The sequence below is a fragment of the Meles meles genome, chromosome 1 (genome assembly GCF_922984935.1).
Source record: "Meles meles chromosome 1, mMelMel3.1 paternal haplotype, whole genome shotgun sequence".
In the NCBI taxonomy this organism is placed as follows: Eukaryota; Metazoa; Chordata; class Mammalia; order Carnivora; family Mustelidae; genus Meles; species Meles meles.
Genome location: NC_060066.1, coordinates 34109138 through 34129936, shown reverse-complemented (window position 1 = coordinate 34129936; position 20799 = coordinate 34109138). Strand labels below are relative to the sequence as shown.

The 20799-nt window shown below is 34.2% G+C and overlaps 1 protein-coding gene across 33 annotated transcripts in view; it reads left to right on the top strand.

Annotated features, from left to right (window-relative positions):
• Positions 1 to 20799, top strand: part of RIMS2 (regulating synaptic membrane exocytosis 2) — a 598763-nt gene that overhangs the window by 419019 nt on the left and 158945 nt on the right. For 14 of the 33 annotated variants that reach the window (XM_046014287.1, XM_046014419.1, XM_046014427.1 and 11 more), the window contains one exon: positions 5701 to 5733. The exons of the other annotated variants lie outside the window; for them this stretch is intronic. In XM_046014287.1, coding sequence (XP_045870243.1) covers positions 5701 to 5733 — 33 coding nt within the window. The remainder of the gene's footprint in view (positions 1 to 5700; positions 5734 to 20799) is intronic. 33 annotated transcript variants of the gene reach the window in all.

The following is a 20799-nucleotide window of genomic DNA, read 5'->3' as shown; positions in this document are numbered from 1 at the left end:
TTATTTTGGAAATAGAAACTATTCAGGTAACAAGTGCTGTTTTACTACATACACTAGCATCTTGATGCATAAGCCCTTAGTATTAGCATTATATAATTTAGTTAATGTATTAACCTTTAATTTTTTCCAATATGGACTTTTTCATATTGTATTCTTTGTGGACCTGTAACTGTGGTGAAGGTAGGGATTTTTTTTTCTTCTACCTTTGGATTTATGCTTTGCTAAAGTTATCTTAAGAAAAAGTAAATACTGAAAGATGTGTTTTGTTAGTGAGTTTAATACTTAGCATTTTTTTTTTTTTTTACTATTTTGGTGTTGTGGAGTTTTGCTTCCTTTTATTTTTGAGTACTTTGACATTTCTTAAACGTAGAAACAGTGTGTTTCCATCATCGATAATCTAAATTAGTCTTCTAGTTAGATGCTAATCTACTTCATCTACTCTAGAAAAGAGAATCAAGGTTATGTTCTTAGTATTAGGTGCTGGTAATTTCCAGATTGTTGTAGAATAAATGAATTTTATTTTTTATAAAAAAAAAGTGATATAAAACAAAGTAAATATTTTATGCAAGACAAATCAATTGATGGAATTTCAGAATTAAATACTATTGATACCTTCAGATGTAAATATAGCATTCTTTGTTAATAACTGTGTTTTCCTGTCAATAAAGAGAAAGTTCATGATTTATGAGTTTAGTTGCTTATTTAAAGCTGGTTTAGTTTCCTCTGAATATACAGATAAGCTTATAAGGCCAAGCTGTAATTCAATGACTGTTGTTTTTATGATAAATAGTGTGATGTATTTTAAAAGGCAATTATTTTAAACTCACTCAATACATTCTCTGAGTATATTTTTCTTCTGTATTTAAAATTGCATTATGTGTCAGACCTCAAGGACAAAATCAGTGAAAAACAGTACAGCTAGGAAAGAAGACATTTAAAAGAAAAACATTTTCATTAGTGAGCTTTTAAAAATAACAAAATATTTTAAAAGATTGTACCTTGCTTATTTTAATAGGTAGAAGTTATTGTAAGCATTCAATTATTTTATGGTTGATGACAAGATTACAGAAAGTAATAATTAGTTTAAAAAAGAAACTCAGACACTTGGTTGGGGAACTAATTCTTCTAGATTTTTTCACATTGGAGAGTTTTAGTTTAAAATCTGTAAATTTGATAAGCATCTTATTTTTATATTCTAGATCCATCCTGATCTTTGTACCACTGAGACCCTCCTACAAAGTAGTTGCTTATTTAGTCTTCATTCTGAAAAGTATCTCTCCTGCCCCAAAGGGACATATTAAGACTATGATCTTTCAAAAGCCCTCATAATATGATTAGTTTTTAATTATATGAAAGTTCTAGTATGCTTTTAAAGTATTAAGGCTTTTGTTTCATTGTCAGGAATCTTTTTTTTTTTTTTTTTTGGTCAGGAATCTTTTTAAACAGAATTCTTGCTCCTAAAGGACCTGTGTTTACTCAAGTATAAAATCATCTGATAATAGGACCAATATTATGTCTGTTGTAAATGGTGATAAATGAGAAAGAACATTAACCATCAACAAGTTTCAAACAGATATCATACACACTTGGTAAACACTGTATTTATAGATAAACGGGCCCATGTACATGCCTTTTAAAATTAAGTTGATTGCATTTATTCTTCTCCTATCCCCCTAGAAGAAGAAGAATAAATGAAACAAGATGGGATTGGGAGGGAGACAAACCATAAATGACTCTTAATCTCACAAAACAAACTGGGGGTTGCTGGGGGGAGGTGGGATTGGGAGAGGGGGAGGGGGCTATGGACATTGGGGAGGGGAGGCGAACCATAAGAGACTATGGACTCTGAAAAACAACCTGAGGGTTTTGAAGGGTCAGGGGTGGGAGGTTGGGGGAACAGGTGGTGGGTGATGGGGAGGGCACGTTTTGCATGGAGCACTGGGTGTTGTGCAAAAAGAATGAATACTGTTACGCTGAAAAAATAAATAAAAAGGGAAAAAAAAATAAAATAAAATTAAGTTGATTGCAGATTATTCTTTCTCTTTGAACTTGAGGTGTATTAAGTCAAAATTTAATAATAGTTAATACATTATATTAGGAAGAGAAAATTTTTGATTTGCACAAAATTTTGCATAAAATTTGGCATCATATACAATATTACGAACTTAACTTTTTTACCAAGTAAATCAATGAAAGTAATTATTTTATATAGCTATTTATCTTCAGTAGTTCTTTTTTTATTTTTAAGGACCAAAATATAGCAGCTTTAGTTGGTAGGTACAGAGATAGATAGACACAAAGATATTGCATTACTTTGCTTGATGCACCTAAACTTAAAAATACTTCTCAAAAATAATTTGCCATAAATGATGAAATGATATTATGGGGTTTATGAGGTATTCACCATATCTTATAAATGTCTTTTTCGATATAATATATGAAAATTTTTTATTTCTCCTTTCTTGGCTCATATGATGGAATGAACCAAAAAAAAAAAAAAAACGACTGTATATTTTCTCTGCAGAGTCTTTATATTTTCTAAATATAAAACTAAAACTACAGGGCGCCTGGGTGGCTCAGTGGGTTAAAGCCTCTGCCTTTATCTCAGGTCATGATCCCAGGGTCCTGGGATGGAGCCCAGCATCAGGCTCTCTGCTCAGCGGGGAGCCTGCTTCCCCCCTACCCCTCTGCCTGCCTACTTGTAATCTCTGTCTGTCAAATAAATAAATAAAATCTTAAAAAAAAAAAACTAAAACTACAATTCAACCATAATTATGATATAACAGATACCAAAGCAAGGGTATACTTTTACTATATTTAACTTCTTACTATTTAATTGGTTATTGGTTAAAGGAAGTATTAGAAAGAGTTCTCATTAGAATGGCCCTTAAAACAGCACTGAAAAGTAGAATGTTTGTGGGATAGTAATGATCAAAGGAAAAATAGAGAGAAAGGAATTGTGGAGGCAGTTACTTTTAGCTTCTTGAAGGTTTACAGCAGTCTGTAATTCATTGCAATAGGATATGTGAAATAAGTACTTCCAGTTTATTGCCATTGAAGTAAGATGTAGCCACTTAAATGATGCTGACTTTAAGTTTTTCTTTTAAAATGAGGCTGTTATAATGCAAATAATGTATAATACAGATTCTAACAACAAGGAAGACAAGAAAGCCAAAAGATTTTTTAAAATATGTTTGGTATAACTTTAAAGTTTTGAGATTTTATTATTTAAATGAATATTCTATCTGCCAATTAAAATTAAGTGATTTTTACATAAGAATGGTTATGAACTATTTATTAATGGATCATAGTCATATAAGGATGGAAAGATGATTTAATGGGCACTTTCACTTAGTAGTGAGATCATTGTCAAATCTTTCATTTTAGTCCTTTTATGTAATATAAATTTTGTGTTATTTTATTAAAAATTAACTTACTAGTGCTAAGTGTTATCATATTTCTCACAAGAGTAAAAACTTTAGTGAATTACTTGCATAGTTGAAGCAGTTACCTTTAAAAAAAATTTGAACTCTATACTATGTAATAAATTGTCCAGATCAGGTGCCACCATGAGAAGATTTTTTTGTTTTTTCTTTGCTTGAATTTTTATTTCACGTGTTTTTATTGGGTCATATACCATCTAGTAGAAAGAAAGTTGACCTGACAATCAGGCGTCCTGTTCTATTACTGGTTCTTACACTGAACTTGTTGTGTGACCTTGGGTAAGTCCCTTGAACTCTGTATGCCTCAGTTATTCTCTGTGATTAATGAATGGATGAGTGGAGAAGAATTTTGAATGTTTTGAATCTATATAACATGAACATTGCCTTGATGCCATTATAAAATAATTCAAGATACAGAAAAATGCTAGGTAGAGAAAAGCGTCATTTATTTATTTTGTGTTTACATTTAATGCAAAAGTAATAGTAATAATAATAAATTTTTTTCTTAGAGAAGGAATATACCTAAGCCATCATTTTATCCCACTCATATCAATTTCATTTTAATATGCAAGGAAATTATTTCAGTAGGGTGGTAAATATGTTTGTAGATAAATTTTGCACATGAGAAATAATATGAGATAAAATACAATTCAGATTTAAACTGCATTATTAATGTATCTCTGATTTTTCTATCTTCTTTGAGAAGTGGGCGGATGGGGGGATGGAAAACAAAATATGTCATATATCATATTAATGTATGGAGTACATTTCAGGAGGATAATACTTTTCCAATAGTGCCCAATCCTATCAACACACTCTGGTTTATAATGTAATAATTATGATGAATGTAGTGTCCAATTTTGAACAGATCAAAGATGTGCTCAAGCAGTAATCAAAATGACATTGTTAAATTTCAAAATGTGTCATTCCTTTTCAGTTCTCTACAATTCATACTAGGATTTCTCTTTTTTCTAAGAAATCGAGTTTTGGTCATCTTAGCAATCTTTTCCTGGTGGAAAGTTTTCATTTTCTCACTATTCAAGAAAAGAGATAAATTGGTTATAAGAAAGAATCCTTTTAAGAGTTATAATCACAATATATCAATATTTCAAGTATATTTTGATATAATGTGTTTTTCCATATATCTCTCAAAAACTATGATATAACCATTGCAGAAGTGAATTTGGTGTTTTGATTTAAGGATTTTATGGTACCTGACTCAAAACTAATTATGTGATTAAATAGGAGATTTTGGTTTTGTATTACAGTGTTTATCTGTGTCAGTCATACTAATACTAACTCACTAATAGCTTTGAAAGAATTTTTTTCCTAGAATGCTGAGTTTAGCAGATATTTCCTGCTTTCAATCACTGTATAGAATGTCTTCTAACTTCACTAGCAGTGGAGAACAAAGTGTTTCCAAAATGTGTCCTCTATCTCTTATAGTAGATGTTGGATTTTGAGGAACAAATTTAAATAGAGATGTCAGTGATGTGTTATGTGGTGTCTGTAAGAATTTTCTGAATAAATAGGTATTATAAGGGAATATGAAGAAATAAGATTTGTCTAGATTTAAGGTTCATTGAATTTTTAATATTTAAATAAGCCATATCTTTCAGCTACCCTTTTTATAATGAGTCTTATAGCTATTACTCTCCATATTTTATAATATAATATTTTATGGTAATATTTTGCTGTAGTGAAGTAATTCGGATATTGGCCCATGTGTGCACTCATCAATTTCAGAAATTTGAAAGGCATAGAAACCTGTTGGAACTATTTTTAATGTTATTTTTTAAAGTTTATTCAATTACATTTTTTCTTTAAATAATAATTAAATATTCTAAAAGCATTTTCACAGATTTTCAGTGGACTCTGGAATGTCTTAAACAATATGGTCATACAAGGAACATTGTTTTCACTAATGGTATCTTTCTTCAGCATCAGTGTTCAGGATTGGCGGTCCATAAATAACTGTAAACTTTGAATCTTTTTTATTTCTACACTAACTTTATTTTTCTAATTCTGCGAATCCATAATAGTTTACCCAGTTCTCCATCAGTTCTTCTGTATTCTTTTTTTTTAATTTTTAAAAATATGGTATGTATTTTATTATATCTTCCCTACAACTGTGTACAGGATTTTTCTCAAAATGATTTGGGGCCCTTTCCTTCAGTGTCACTTTTTACCTTTCGAGTACATCCACTCACACCCATCTCCTTTGTCTATGTCTGTCCATTACACGATGTGGCCACAGAAGAAGTGGACTCTACGAGGAGAAGACATGCAGGTCTGTCTCTTCTACTGCTTTTCTTTGTTATTTTTTCATGTATCTAACTTATTTTAGAAATTTTTTACTATTTTTTCTTCATTTCATAATTTTTCGTTTTCCTCTAATATAACAAAATGTTAAATCTTGCAGGCCTTTTAATTTTAGGTAGTGGTGTATTCAACTTTTAACAGCAACTGCTCCAATTAGATTGGTAAAAATAAAATGATTAATTTTTAATGTTATATGTATATGTGTGTGTGTGTGTGTTTCCATAATGGGTAACTAAATCCAGATACAAATATATGTATATGTATTTATGTTTATACATATATACATAAAGATACATAGTATTTTGTCAGTGATATTAAGTTAACAAATGAATCATACTCATTCTTCAACTTATTTTAGACTTCAACCTTGTTTTCAACTTCATTTTACATAATTCTAAAAGTACTTTATTTTTATCATGAGTTCTGCAATGTGCTAGACATTTGGAGAACATTAAAGATCTAATACATGTCCTAAACAAGCTCTCAATATCACTGAGGAGTTAAAATATGTGTGTAACATGCTGTGTTTATGTGCCAATATGGATGAATATAGCAATATGGTCTACAAAGATATAAAGTCAAATAAAATCTGTTTCAGCTAGATGGCCAGAAAAGGCTTCATGGAAGAAAGAACACTTGAACTGAAACTTGAACATTCATTCAACGCTCATTTATTAAGCACATGTGATGTCATACTGTTCTAGGTGCTGGAAATAACAGGACACACAATAGCTCCCCACTTTGCAGGCTTTTTCTAGTGTGAGTCTGATAAGTAAATGCAGTAGTAGTGCAGGTGCTATGAGAAATCTGTGTGTATAGAATGCAGTGGAATCATAAAGGATGGTGTGATCATTTCCACCTGGAAAGTATGGATATTAGTTCAAGAAAGACTTCGTAGGAGAGATAACATATGAATTGAACATTAAAAACTAGAAAGAATACATTTCAGGCAGAGGAAACAATATGGGGAAAATGACTTCAAACAAGTTTAGACAAAAGTAGGCAGGCAGTGTTTCTGAAGATCATGTGGGATATTGAAACATGTAAAGCACGAAAAGAACAAGATCAGATATTTTTTCCTAGAAATATTCCTGTGGAATGCTATGTAAAAAATGGGCTAGAGCTGTAAAAGCAGAAAAATCGTTTATGAGGCTGTTGCACAGATCAGTAGAGAGATGATAATGGGCTGACATAAGGTATCAGTAGCATATGATATTGATACATGAGAAGTTATATAAAGATGTAGAATCTGTAGGACTTAGTCACTGATTAGATATTGTTGATGCAAAAAAGGGAGGGAATAAGACAATTTCAGGTGACAGAAATGTATGGATAGATGGTGGCCTATTTTGTTAGGATAAGGAATGAACAAGTTTTGGGGAAAAAGTAAAAGAATTCAGTTTGAGGGTGGGTTGAGTTTGACATTCCTTTGGAATATTAAGATATGGCTATCTAATAGAAGTGATTGAAGGTATGGATGTGGAAACTCAGAGAAGTCTGGGCTGGAGACATAGAATAGAGTATCATCCCTTAACTGATTCCATTGGAATGAATGGAGTTGTCAGAAGCATATGAAGATTAAGAAGAGAACCAACAATCACATTTCTGGGATTACCAACATTTATTTACATTTAAGGAGTGGATAAAAGAACAAGAGCCAGAAAACCAGGATGAAAAGAACTACTGAAGGACAGTAGGATATCCAGAAAAGAACAGAGTTCAAGAAAGGGAAGTGTTTCAAGAAGTGTATACTCATCAGAAAAATTCAAGAGAAGAACAAATATTGTTAAGTGACAAAACTAACCAATAACAATCTTTGCCTAATTGGTGTCAGTGGAGTTGTGGAGGATGGGAGCCAGATGGAAGAGAAGCAAAGACAGGTCTAAAAGGGGGAAAAATGAAGATGAATGTAGACTAGGTGAATGAATGAATGGCTTGGGGAAATTACAAATTGAAGAGCAGCTACCATGGGGAATACAAGAAAGCTCACCAAAGATACATAGAAAGAGGATAGTGTAAGTGAGGAACTTAAATTTGTGATGGCCTTGGTTCTCTAATGTGTGATTGACTCATTAGCACACATCAGATAAATTGTTGGAAGTTTGTGAGCAGTTATAATAGAAAAAGAGGATGAGGATGTTGAGGGGGGGCTGGCAAGTCAAGTGTTTAAAGTGATGTCCTAGAGTGCCTGGGTGGCTCAGTTGGTTAAGCGTCTGCCTTCCACTCAGGTTGTGATCCTGGAGTCCCAGGCATCGAGTCCCACATCTTTTCCCTCTGCCCTTCACCCTGCTTGTGCGCTCTTTCTCTCTCCCTAATAAATAAATAAAATCTTGAGAGAAAAAAATAAAGTGATGTACAAGATAGATTAGGGAAGTCGCTCATCATGTGAGATCATGCGGTCTTGTTAAATTGTGTTCAGATGCAAAGTTTTCCATGAACTGGAAAAGAAGGGGTTCAATAAAAGAACTGGAATTTGTGGAAATATTCAAGGCTAATGGGGGCAAATGGAGAAGGTTCTTTTCAGAGACTGATTTAATGATGCTTAGGGTTTTCAGATGTTAGACAATCCCAAGTGGTATAAAGCTACAGGGTTTGGTCTTGGGAGTGAAATTCTGAAGTGGAGCATGGATGACAGTTTGGAAAGGAAAGGAAAGGAACAAATTTTGATGTAGCATTTTTATATAGGCATTGGAGTCACTGATGGCCTAAGTTTGACAGGAAGTGGGTGAAGGAAATTGCCCAGGAAGATGGTAGCAGCAAGGAAGTATAATGGTATAAACATCACGTGAGTCAATTTTATATGAAATTAGAAAAGTAAGCATGTGGAAGCAGCAGTGCAGATCTAGAATAATGCTGATGTCACTTCTGGGATTCCATATTACTTAGAGTATAGGATTTTGAGCAGTTTCTCCTCTAAAATGTTTCTGGCAGAGGTAGTGTTCTTGTGGAAGGGTCAACTTTCCATTCAGGCTAACAGATGAGATGAACACTCTGAAATGAGGCTGATAATGCGTAAGATTTCAGTAAAAGCAATGGGGCTTCAGAATTCACAGTAGAAAAGATGAAGATGTGGGAAGGAATGTGGGAAAAATTAGAGAAGGAAGCTCAGGGCACGTGCAGCTGAGGCTACAGATCAGAAAATGTTAAGAAAAGAACAGATGGGCGCCTGGGTGGCTCAGTGGGTTAAGCCTCTGCCTTCGGCTCAGGTCATGATCTCAGGGTCCTGGGATCGAGTCCCACCTCAGGCTCTCTGCTCAGCAGAGAGCCTGCTTCCCTCTCTCTCTCCCTCTCTCTGCCTCCCTCTCTGCCTACTTGTGATCTCTCTCTGCCAAATAAATAAATAAAATCTTTAAAAAAAAAGAAAGAAAGAAAAGAACAGATGATAGAATAAGGAGAGAATCAAGTATTGAATGTGGTAGGAGAGAAAACACGGAGAAAAATAAAGAATGTAAGCTTAGCTTTGGGAGGGGGAATTCAACTGATTGAACAAAGGAATCTCCACGATAGGCATAAAGATAAAAGGAAAGTACTTAGTCGAGGGAGTTTGAAAATTCGGGAGAGGAGAAGATCGATAACGGAAGCAACTTTTCTTAAGAAAAGTCAGTGCTATCTAGGACATATGTGGAATGGTTAAAATACGGAGGAAAGTGACTTTTGTTGTGTTCAAATATCAGGTCCCAAATTACTTTTAATTTTTACCTGAACATAATTTGAAGTCTTTCTTAGTGTATACTCTAAAGCTGTAGTTGTAGCTATTGATCTACAACACTTAATTTTCCTTCCGGTGGGAGGAAGCTAGAGTGAGCTTTCTCAGTTCTAGTTGTAGACGCCCAACACTGTCAGCGGGGATTTGATCTTATTACCTAGCACTGAGTTTAGGATTCCACAAACTCTCCAAAGCCTAGAAATAAATGAAAACTAATGCATTCCATTCCAAAGGAGTAAGGAGAGAATGATAGAGTAGGTAGTAAGAAGAGCTTCAGGAAAAAGGAGGTAATTTTAGAAAACAGCAAATTTTGTAACAAGCAATTCACAATGGATTTCCAACTGTTTGATAAAAGTTAGATGAAGTTAAAGCTTTTCAGAAACTGACTGAAGACTGACCAGTAAAATCATATCTTTTTTAAGCTATCATCATATCTCTAATGAATATGTAAGTTGGTTATTTCTCTGTATCAAACAGGACCTCTTAACTTGGAGCCAAACTGTGATGGGAAAATAACTTCTTAAAGCTAATCATTTTCCTGACATATTAAGTTGAAGTGTATATTTTACATTTTACATCACAAAGGACCTTCGTTTCTGTTAATAGTTCCCAGTATGGTCATTGCAACATAGTTCTACACCCTAAATGAAGGAATGGCATTTGATCACACATTTTGAAGCAGGAAAAAAAACAAAACAAAACACTAATTTTACCCCTTGCAAATAATAACTGAGTTTCTTCTAAATGAGAAGTCGGGAGTTTTATTAGGGTTTACACTTTTCTTCTTACTCTTAAGAAATTTCATATGACAAATGTATTTTTTTTTAGATAATTGTAAAACAAATCTTAGAGACCATTTGACAGAAAGCTAATGATGCAAAAAGGATTTTAAAAATACAGTTTGGTATGTTCCATGAGATAACATCTGCTCATGTTTTTGAATTCAAGTTTTAACTACACAAATTTTCAGAATACTTCTAGACCTGGTCTAGAGCATCTAGCAATCTTAGTGCTTGTGTAATATAAATTTTACTCCTACGAAGATCTCAAAAACGAAAGATGTTCTGTCAGCCGTATTTCTTACTAATTCCGTAGGTAAATTACTATATTATAATACCAGTTATTACATTATGATGTTAACTAGTTGTTACATTGTTACAGTTGGTTCTGTACTACATCAAGAGTTTTGGAAAATATGTTTAAAAATTTCTATTTCAGACTGGTCCATTGGTCTGCCAGGCACTAATGTTAATTTGCAAAGCTTAGCAATTCAAGTTGAATAGATTTTTAAACACTTCTTGATAAAAATACTAACATATCCTTTGCATTGAAGTTATTCTTTTCTAATTTTTTAAAATTTATTTTTAATTCTTTTAAAAATTTTTCCAATATTTCTGAGACATAATTAGCATATAATATTGTTTCAGTTTGAGGGCTGGCACCTGTGGCTGGCTCTGTCGGTAGAGCATGTGACTCTTTTTTGTTTGTTTATTTACAGCGTAACAGTGTTCATTGTTTTTGCAAAACACCCAGTGCTCCATGCAGTACGTGCCCTCCCTATCACCCACCACCTGGCTGGCTCTTGATCTCGGGGTTGTGAGTTCAAGCCCCATGTTGGGCATAGAAATGACTTAAAAGGACAAATATTGTATTAATATTAGTATAACACTGTGATTTTAATTTGTATAAATTATGAAATGATTTCCACAGTAAGTTCAGTTAACTTTCTATAATTCTTAATAAAATTATTACTTTACTTCCTATTAAGGTTAGCTTAGGCAAATTTTTTCAAAATTAATACAGTATTATTTTTATCATGAAAACAATTTCTTTTTTGTTTTTTTCTGTGATTATTATGAATGTTGCCCTTGAGATACGTTATTCCAAACCTGCACTTCAGTTTTTATCACATTTGTTTGGCATATGTGCCATGTTCTGAATGATAGGTGCTTTCTCGTGACCTCTCATTCTACTCGTGTTAAATTCTAAAAGGTAAAGAGAAGTAACATTTATTATAGGGGAAATTTGCTATACCTATGAATATGTACACCTGTAAACATGCATATAAGCTGTTACTGAAATTCTCCCAAATCTTTCAATTATTGATTTATTATCAGTCTTATCATTACACACAGATTCTACCCATTTTTAGGTATTTTCTGTGCATTGATTCTATCCTACCTATATTTCATGGGCTCTATTATTGACAAAAGTCTAAGATATAGATAGATACTCAAGATTTGCTCAGTGATGAAAACCATAACTCTGTAGTATACTGAAATTCTACTGGAAAATATAAATCAGTCAGTTTCTAAGGAAGAATGTCATGTCAACTCCCTGTTCATTACTGTGCTGGCTACCTTAGACATTAGAAGAGACAGAGCAGCTTGGAATATTTTATGTAAGTTTGCGTTTAACGTTTTATTAAGTAGTATTGGGATTTTTTTTAAAAGATCTTATTTATTTGATGGAAAGAGATCACAAGTAGGCAGAGCAGCCTGCAGAGAGAGAGGGGGAAGCAGGCTCCCTGCTGAGAAGAGAGCCTGATGTGGGGCTCCATCCCAGGACCCTGAGATCATGACCTGAGCCGAAGGCAGAGGCTCCATCCCAGGACCCTGAGATCATGACCTGAGCCGAAGGCAGAGGCTTAACCCACTGAGCCACCCAGGTGCCCCATGTTGTGATATTTTAACTAAAAAGGTATCACATAAAATATGAGTATATGCACATATATATAAAAACATAATCACATCCTATTAATAAAGCATAATACTTAAGACTAATTCTCTAAAGGCTATAAATATGCAAATATAAAAGGAGAGTTTAGAAAATTCTTGGAACTTGAACTAATAGGAATAACCACACGTGGGATAAAAATAGTCTTGAGTATTTCTTCCTTGTGTGGGTGGTGTGAGGGAAATTAGAAAGATGATTCAATAGGTTATGAGAATATTAATATTAATAAAAGATTAATAGAATAAACTATGAGACTACGAGTCAAGAGACCTAGCTTTCGCTTTAGTCTTGCTACGGAGCTGTGTGATCCCAGACACATAATTTCAGATCTTTGGGTTTCGGGTATCTCGCTTTTAAATTGGGGTTTGGAATGCATTGTTTTTAAACTTTTTTATGGATAGAAAATTCCATTTGCCTTGGAAGTACATCCTGAATTTAGGATGTTACTTCTCAAGGTATTATTCCTGCAATCTGAATACTATAATCTTCTATTTTACCTTGGCCTATTGTCCACCTTAGCTCTCTCTCCTGAAAATTTCGGTTATTGAGGAAAATATTTGTTCTTATGGGAAATGTTAGCTTGCACAGCAGTATTGGGGCGCAGACTCAGCACTAGACCACCTGACCAGCCCCACCATGTATTTGCTGGCTGATCCAGACAAAGTTCCTCCTCTCAAAACCAGGGATAATAATAGTACAGCCAAAGGCTATTGTATGGATTAAATACATTCATATACAACCTGTAAATCACCTAAAAGCAGTGTCTGGTACTTAGTAAGCACTGTGTAAGTGAAACTATTTTTTTAAATTTTGTGAAGTATGTTAAAAACCAACTTATTTTGAGTAAGGTGTATTGAAGTGCAGGCATTTTGATGAGTGGTCCTTCATTCTATGATACAGAATTAGTAGTTTTTGTCATATGCATCACAAATATCTTCCGCTAGCTTGAGACTTCCGCTTTAGGACGCCACTGCCATCCAAACCAAGAGCTTTGTCATTTCTGGAGCAACAGAGTTGGGTAGAAAGCAAGAACATTGAAATGTGATGGGTCTGAATTCTAATCCAGTTTCTGTCACCCAGTAGGGATGTGACTTTGGGTGCAGTTAGATTAAAGGGTTAATTAGGGGCACCCGGGTGACTCAGTCATTAAGGGTCTGCCTTCAGCTCAGGTCATGATCTGAGGGCCCTGGGATTGAGCCCGGCATCCAGTTCCCTGCTCGTTGGGGAGTCTGCTTCTCCCTCTCCTATTCCCCTTGCTTGTGTTCCTGCTCTTGCTGTCTTTCTCTCTGTCAAATAAGTGAATAAAATCTTCTAAAAAGCGGGGGGGGGGGGGGGATTAAAGGGTTAATTTTTTTTTAAAGGGTTAATTATGTTTTAATGAAAGCGCTTTTCTCTTAAAAGAGGAGACAAACCATAAATGACTCTTAATCTCACAAAACAAACTGGGGGTTGCTGGGGGGAGGTGGGATTGGGAGAGGGGGAGCGGGCTATGGACATTGGGGAGGGGAGGCAAACCATAAGAGACTATGGACTCTGAAAAACAACCTGAGGGTTTTGAAGGGTCAGGGGTGGGAGGTTGGGGGAACAGGTGGTGGGTAATGGGGAGGGCACGTTTTGCATGGAGCACTGGGTGTTGTGCAAAAAGAATGAATACTGTTACGCTGAAAAAATAAATAAAATGGAAAAAAAAAAAATTTTATTGGCACACAGCCATGCCATTCATTTACATAAAAAAAAAAAAAAAAAAAGAGCAGGCCTTACTAGGAATAAAACAAATATATTCCTAAGTAATGAAATTTGGAACGAGTCTTGCCTGCAGTGTGACAGGTATAAACTTCAGAATCTCAAAATCAGCATAAACCAATTAAAAGGCAACAAACTGCAAAACATATTTGCAGCACCTCAGATTATTAAAAGCCTTACCATCCGAATCACTGGGACAAATAAATTATTTAGTCTCTAAAACTGTAATAGAAAAATGGGCAAAAGACATGTACAGACATTTCACGAAGCAAGAAATTTAGTGGATAGTAAATATATTTTAAAAAATTCATTCCACTCATAACCAAATAGATGACTTTTTAGAAAACGAGAAACTGTGTTTCATCTGTTTAAAAAACAATGCTTTAATGCTGGTGAGAGTGTGCTATAAGAGTGGTGACATAATTTAGTATAATCTTCCTAAAGAGTAATTTTTCAATATAAACCAAGAGTCCTCAAAAATATTCACAGACTTTTGACCTAGTGGAAATAGAGTTCAGATAAAACTGTATGTACCAAAGTCTTACTAAGGCATTATTTGGAGCAATGAAAAGGATGTTACTGTGAATGTTTGCTAATGGGGAAATGGCTAAATAAATATGATACATATGCAGCCATTTAATTGAATAATTTTATTGCCATGGAAATTAGAAATACTTATATCTATATTTTTTTATAATTTGAAAAAAATTTGAAAGTAATAATATCTGTAAGGAACCTGTCACAGGGTTCTTTCCATACTAGAAAGTAAAAAATGGTAGTTCCCATTAATTATTACTACTGAAACCAATTATGCCAAAAATTTCATTGTCAGACAGATACATAATGTAAACAATAGGTAATAAAATTGTCTTTATTAAAAATGAGAATAAAAATAAAATAGGAATAAAAATCCAAAGCAAAGACTATTAAAATGTCTATAAAATAGTCTAATAATATGTAAACTTGACTATGTTAGACTCAAATCCTTCTCTAAGTATCAAAATGGCATATTAAACTATCATATAACATAATTGGCTTATAAAAAGGAGAGTTTATGCCTTAAATTCTTATTCTAGTGGCATAAGGGTATTTCACATCTGAAAAATTCATTTGTTTAACAAATATCTACTAAACATTTTCATATGCTAGTCCTTATTCTAGGCGCTGGGAGCATAACAGGTCTCTCCGGTCGTGGAAATTATATTCTTAGGAGACCGAATAATCACTAAACAAGATAAGTTTAGATTGTTATAAGAACTGTTACTTAAAACCTTATGTACTTAGTGTGACTGGGTGGGAAGGCATTATTTTAGATGGAGCAATCCACGAAGTCTTCCTGAAGAGGTGATAATTTGAATTAAACCAGAAGAGTAAGAAAAACAGACTATGCAAAGGAGCCAGGAGTAATATAAGTAATTAAGATCAATATATAGCAGATAAAGTCAGGACATTTAAAGTTCAGAAGAGAAGAATAATTTTTGCTATAGATCTTCCTTTTCTGAGAAGATATTTAAGTGTCAGTGATGGATGAAAGAGTTTTAAATATTGAAGATTTTCAGGGAGATGAAGGAATAAAGTATAGCTCTGGAAGGTAAAGTGATGATTAAAATATTTTTTAAATCATTTGAGTTGAAAGGAAAGGATTATATGTAGTAAGTTAGTAATCAAGTTATTTAGTATTAACTTGTACACAATACTTACTAAGTATTCATTAGCACATGGTTAAAATAAGTTATGATTGTTTTCAGATCACTTTCTCTTTGCTCACTTAAAGCTCTATACTTTTATAACTATACTGAAAGCATTATAATATAAAAGGGTTGGCATGAATAAATCAGTGGGTAAATGGAATGAAAGAGGGTAAATTGTCATGAATAATGCTACACTGAAGATAATTGCTAAAGGAATTTAAATTAGATTACAATTCAGTTGAAGAGAGGGATGTTATTTGACAGATGATAGTTTCTTTTTATTAGCCTGTATGAAGGCTTCAGGGGATAGGGTGTAGGATGTGAGAGTAAGGATGAGGGAGGAAGGGAACCGAGAGTAAGAAAAGCAAAGTTTAATGGAAGGCAAAATGATAGTAAGTAAAAGTGATTAGATGCATTAATCACATGACCTAACTGATAGGGAGATCCTAGTTATAGATTCTAAGGTCATGAAGAATATGGAGGTTGATAGGCTATTTCAGAGTAAAGGAATGAGAATCAGAAGGAATCTCTAAAAAGAAGATCAGACATTGAAAATGACTATATTATAGTTTAAGGTTGGGTCATTTGGAAATAAGTCAGTATGACCAAAAAAATCACCAAAAACCAAAAAAAAAAAAAACAAACAAACCCCAAAACCCAAGCGAAGATGATGCAGTTAGAAAAGGAAAAGGGAGAAATGTTAAAAGGAAGGAATGTTGGGGCAAAAAAAAGAACTAAGAGTTGAGTAGTATGTATGTGTGTGTGAAAGAGAGAGAAAGAGGAGAAGAGAATCCTTTCATGACTAAGTATTTCAGATCATAAATTTTGGAAAACAGAGCAATCTCAGCCATCCACTAGTTATATGACCCTATATAAATTTTCTAATAAGTAAAATTGTGAAATAGTCCTCTTACATACAGTTGTACTGATTAAATGACGTGATCATAATATGCAAAGCTCTTAGCACAATTCCCAGCATGTACAAAGTATTATTCTTGTTAAGATCTTAATTTTTAGGAACATTAGTATTAAGTTCTAGAATACAAGATTTTAACTTTATATTCTTTTTTTTAAAAAAAGATTTATTTATTTATTTGACAGACAGAGATCACAAGTAGGCAGAGAGGCAGGCAGAGAGAGAGGGGGAAGCAGGCTCCCCGTCAAGCAGAGAGCCCGATGCGGGGCTTGATCCCAGGACCCTGGGACCATAACCTGAGCCGAAGGCAGAGGCTTTAACCCACTGAACCACCCAGGTGTCCCTTAACCATATATTCTTAAAAGTGTTGCTATATTTTATTTTCTATGCCTTGATCAAGTAAAATCAAACATTATTGAAAAAAAAATTGACAGCTAGGCAGAAATCTGATCAATGGTTGCCTGGGCTGGCAGGAAAATTGACCACAAAGTGGCACAAGGGAACTTTTTACAGTGACAGAAATACTCTGTACCTTGACTATGGCAAGGTTGCATGATTATATACATTTGTTCAATGTCATAGAACTTTGCACTTAAATAGTGTGAATTTTAATTTATGTAAGAATGCCTCCATAAATTTGACTTCAAAAATAACTGAAAATACATAAAATTTAAATGAATTTTTTAATATATTACCCAAATAGTACTAAATATAAGCTAGCAGAACTTTTTATTTGATCTGACACATCCCAAGCAATTAAGAGCCAAGTCCCATCCCCAGATAGGTTTCAGGGGGCATGGTAATGGATGGGGTTAGCCAATAACCTCGTAACACGGAGAGAAGTGATAACTACAGGGGTTGAACTCGCAAACAAAGGAAGGCCTAAATGTCTGAATCAGAAGCAGTGGTCAAGAAACCAAGAAAGAACAAGGAGAGTATTTAGGGTTGACGTTTCCAAGAAGAGGCAAGACATTAACAAAGATCTAGACTCTGGATATTCTAGATATTCATTAATAATAACTAAAGGGAGAAGAACAGGTATGAGAAGTAATGTAAAATTGTTTTGGACAGGGGCACCTGGGTGGCTCAGTGGGTTAAAGCCTCTGCCTTTCGCTCAGGTCATGATCCCAGGGTCCTGGGATCAAGCCCCGCATCGGGCTCTCTGCGTGGCAGGGAGCCTGCTTCCTCCTCTCTCTCTCTCTGCCTGCCTCTCTCCCTACTTGTGATCTCTATCTGTCAAATAAATTAAAAAAAAATGTTTTGGACAAACTGAGTTTCAGGTATCATTTGAGAATGGCTAGGAGACAACTAGAGATGTGAATCTTAAGCTTCCAGGAGAGGTAGGAGCTGAAGAGCCTAGAGTCTTCAGCAGTCAACCTTTTGGATAATTAAGTCACCGTGATATAAATTATCTTTAACTATAGTTAAGTTTAGAACCCTTTATAAGTATAATTTTTATTTCTAGTTTTACAGATTGAAAAATTAAGGTAAAGATCAGTTAATAATTTGTTCCAGCCATTTGAAGCTGGATTTTAAACTAAAGCAATTGGGCTTAGTGACAAAATCTTTGTCCTTAACCTCAGGAAATGGGGTCTTTAAAACTGTGACAAGGTAAAGGGTATGTTAAAGCCAAGACGCTGGGACATGTGCATTGAACACCATTAGAGAATAATGCCAGATGTGTAGAAAAAGGAGAAAAGGAAGAGAGAAATTCAGAAAGGGGGATTTAATGTCAACAGAGAGCAGCTCATTCTAGTTTGCAGCTTTATTTAGAATCCTCAGTGTAATTAGTATTCCCGTGTGAGCATTTGGAAGGTTGAACAACGTTCAGCCTGGTCTCTAGCTTGGGCTGATCTCTTCTGGTGTCTCCATTGAATCATCATCTGTCTCTGAGAGTGATCCTACCTAACTTTCATTCCTCTTTCTTCTCTGTGTTGAACAGAAGCATTTCAGATGTCCCTATTCAGGAAACATTTAGGATGCATTCCTTTGAATTCTGAGGGGGTATTAAACTGCAGGATATTAGTCTCTCTGGATGGTTCTTCTAATTCCCTCGACTGATAACAGTCATCATGAGCACTAAGGGAAAAAGATAATCAGCTTGATATCCAAGCATGAGAATTATTTAAAATCCCTATATTTAAATAGTTCCTTTTCTCACTGTACATAATTACGCTCAACTTAGGTGATCCTGATCTAATGGAAAGTCTTTTTTAGCTAACATGGATAAAATTATATGACAATATGGATTAAATTATATAACAAAAATTACAATGTACTTTTTCCCCTTTTAATTGCACTACTGCTACATAAGTTTCACTCATTTTATCCCAATTGATACCTCAAATGTGTAACCAATTTTTTGGAGGCTTGTGTCACATTTGCAATTAACAATAATAGTAATTTTAAAAATTTCAATATAAAAAATTTCTTTTTCTCTACTCAATTTAATTTCCCAAGCACAATTTGATCATCTTACTTGACTTGGTATTGCTTGCCAGCAGGTTATTATCTTTAAAGGAAATGTGAGATTTTATATGCATGCCATCATTGAAAATATGAAGTGAAATATATCTAACAACTAACATTTATTTTATTCTTGGAAATTTGGCCATATTTATTTCATTCCTCTCTCCATTTATTAATAACCCCATTATGATTCTGCTATTCTTGGAGGAGGAACAAAGCTAGGTTCATTCTTTCACACTTTCATTGTGGTTTGGGGGGACATGATCACATGTGTTTGGATCCTTTTAAGAATTTCTGTAATACAGTTCTACTTTGAATGACTTGTCACCCCTTTTCTGCCTCTTTATTAGCCTGATCAGCCTTTTTGTTGGCCTAAATTAGAAGGAAAAAGATATCTTTAAGTGGCACCTCGGGGTTCAGTGGCTCAGCTCAGGTCATGATCTCAGGGACCTGAGATTGAGCCCTGCGTCGGACTCCCTGCTCAGTGAGGGTCTGTTTCTCCCTCCCCCTCTGCCCTTACCCCTCCGCTTGTGCTCTCTGTCTTACAAATAAATAAATAAAATAAAATCTTTTAAAAAAAAGATATCTTTGTTGCCTTCAAAAATATTTATTTTAATGCCATGTTTAATATAACTTTTTTTTAAGTTTTTGTTTAAATTCCAGTTAGTTAATAGTGTGATATTAGTTTCCAATGTATAATACAGTGATTCAACATTCCCATACAACACCCAGTGCTTATCACAAGGGCACTCCTTAATCCCCATCACCTAATTCGCCCCCTCCCCCTTTCTTCCTTCTGGTAACCATCCCTTTGTGCTCTGCAGTTAAGAGCCTGTTTCTTGTTTTCCCTTTTTCTCTCTTTTTGCCCCTTAGCTTGTTCGTTTTGTTTCTTAAATTCCATGTATGAGTGAAACCGTGTGGTATTTGTCTTTCTCTGCCTTATTTTGCTCAGCATAGTACTCTCTAGCTCCACCCATGTCATTGTAAAAGCAAGGTTATATTCTTTTTTATGGCTGAGTAATAGTCCATTGTGTGAGTGTGTGTGTGTGTGTGTGTATCTGTTAAATATCTATATATTCTTTATCCATCCATCAGATAGATGCTGGGCTGTTTCCATAACTTCACTATTATAGATAATGCTGCTATTAAATTCGGTGTGCATGTATCTGTTTGAATTAGTATTTTTGCATTCTTAGGGTGAATACATAGTCGTGCTTGTGCTGGATCATAGGGTAGTTCTATTTTTAACTTTTTGAGGAACCTCCATACTGTTTTCCAGAGGGTCTACAGCAGTATGCATAACCATCAACAGTGCACAAGGGATTCTTTTTTCTCTACATCTTTGCCAATGCTTGTTTCTTGCACTTTTTTATGTAAGCCATTCTGAAATGTGTGAAGTAATATCTCATTGTGGCTTTGATTTGCATTTCCCTGATGATGGATGATGTTGAGCATCTTTTCATGTGTCTGTTGGCCATCTGTAAGTCTTCTTTAGAGAAATATCTATTCATGTCTTCTGTCCATTTTTAAGTTGGATTATTTGGTTTTGGGGTGTTGAGTTTTATAAGTTCTTTATATATCTTGGACACTAACCCTTTGTCCTAAACAAGCTCTCATAGGAGTTTTAGAAATGCTGAAATGAAACCTAAAGAAATGAAAAGTAAAGAAGTAATCAGTGTGAACAATTGCAAATACCACAAAAATTGATTTTGGGAGGATTTATATTGTTTTGATTTACATTTTTATTAGTTCTATACCTTAGGTCCAACATTT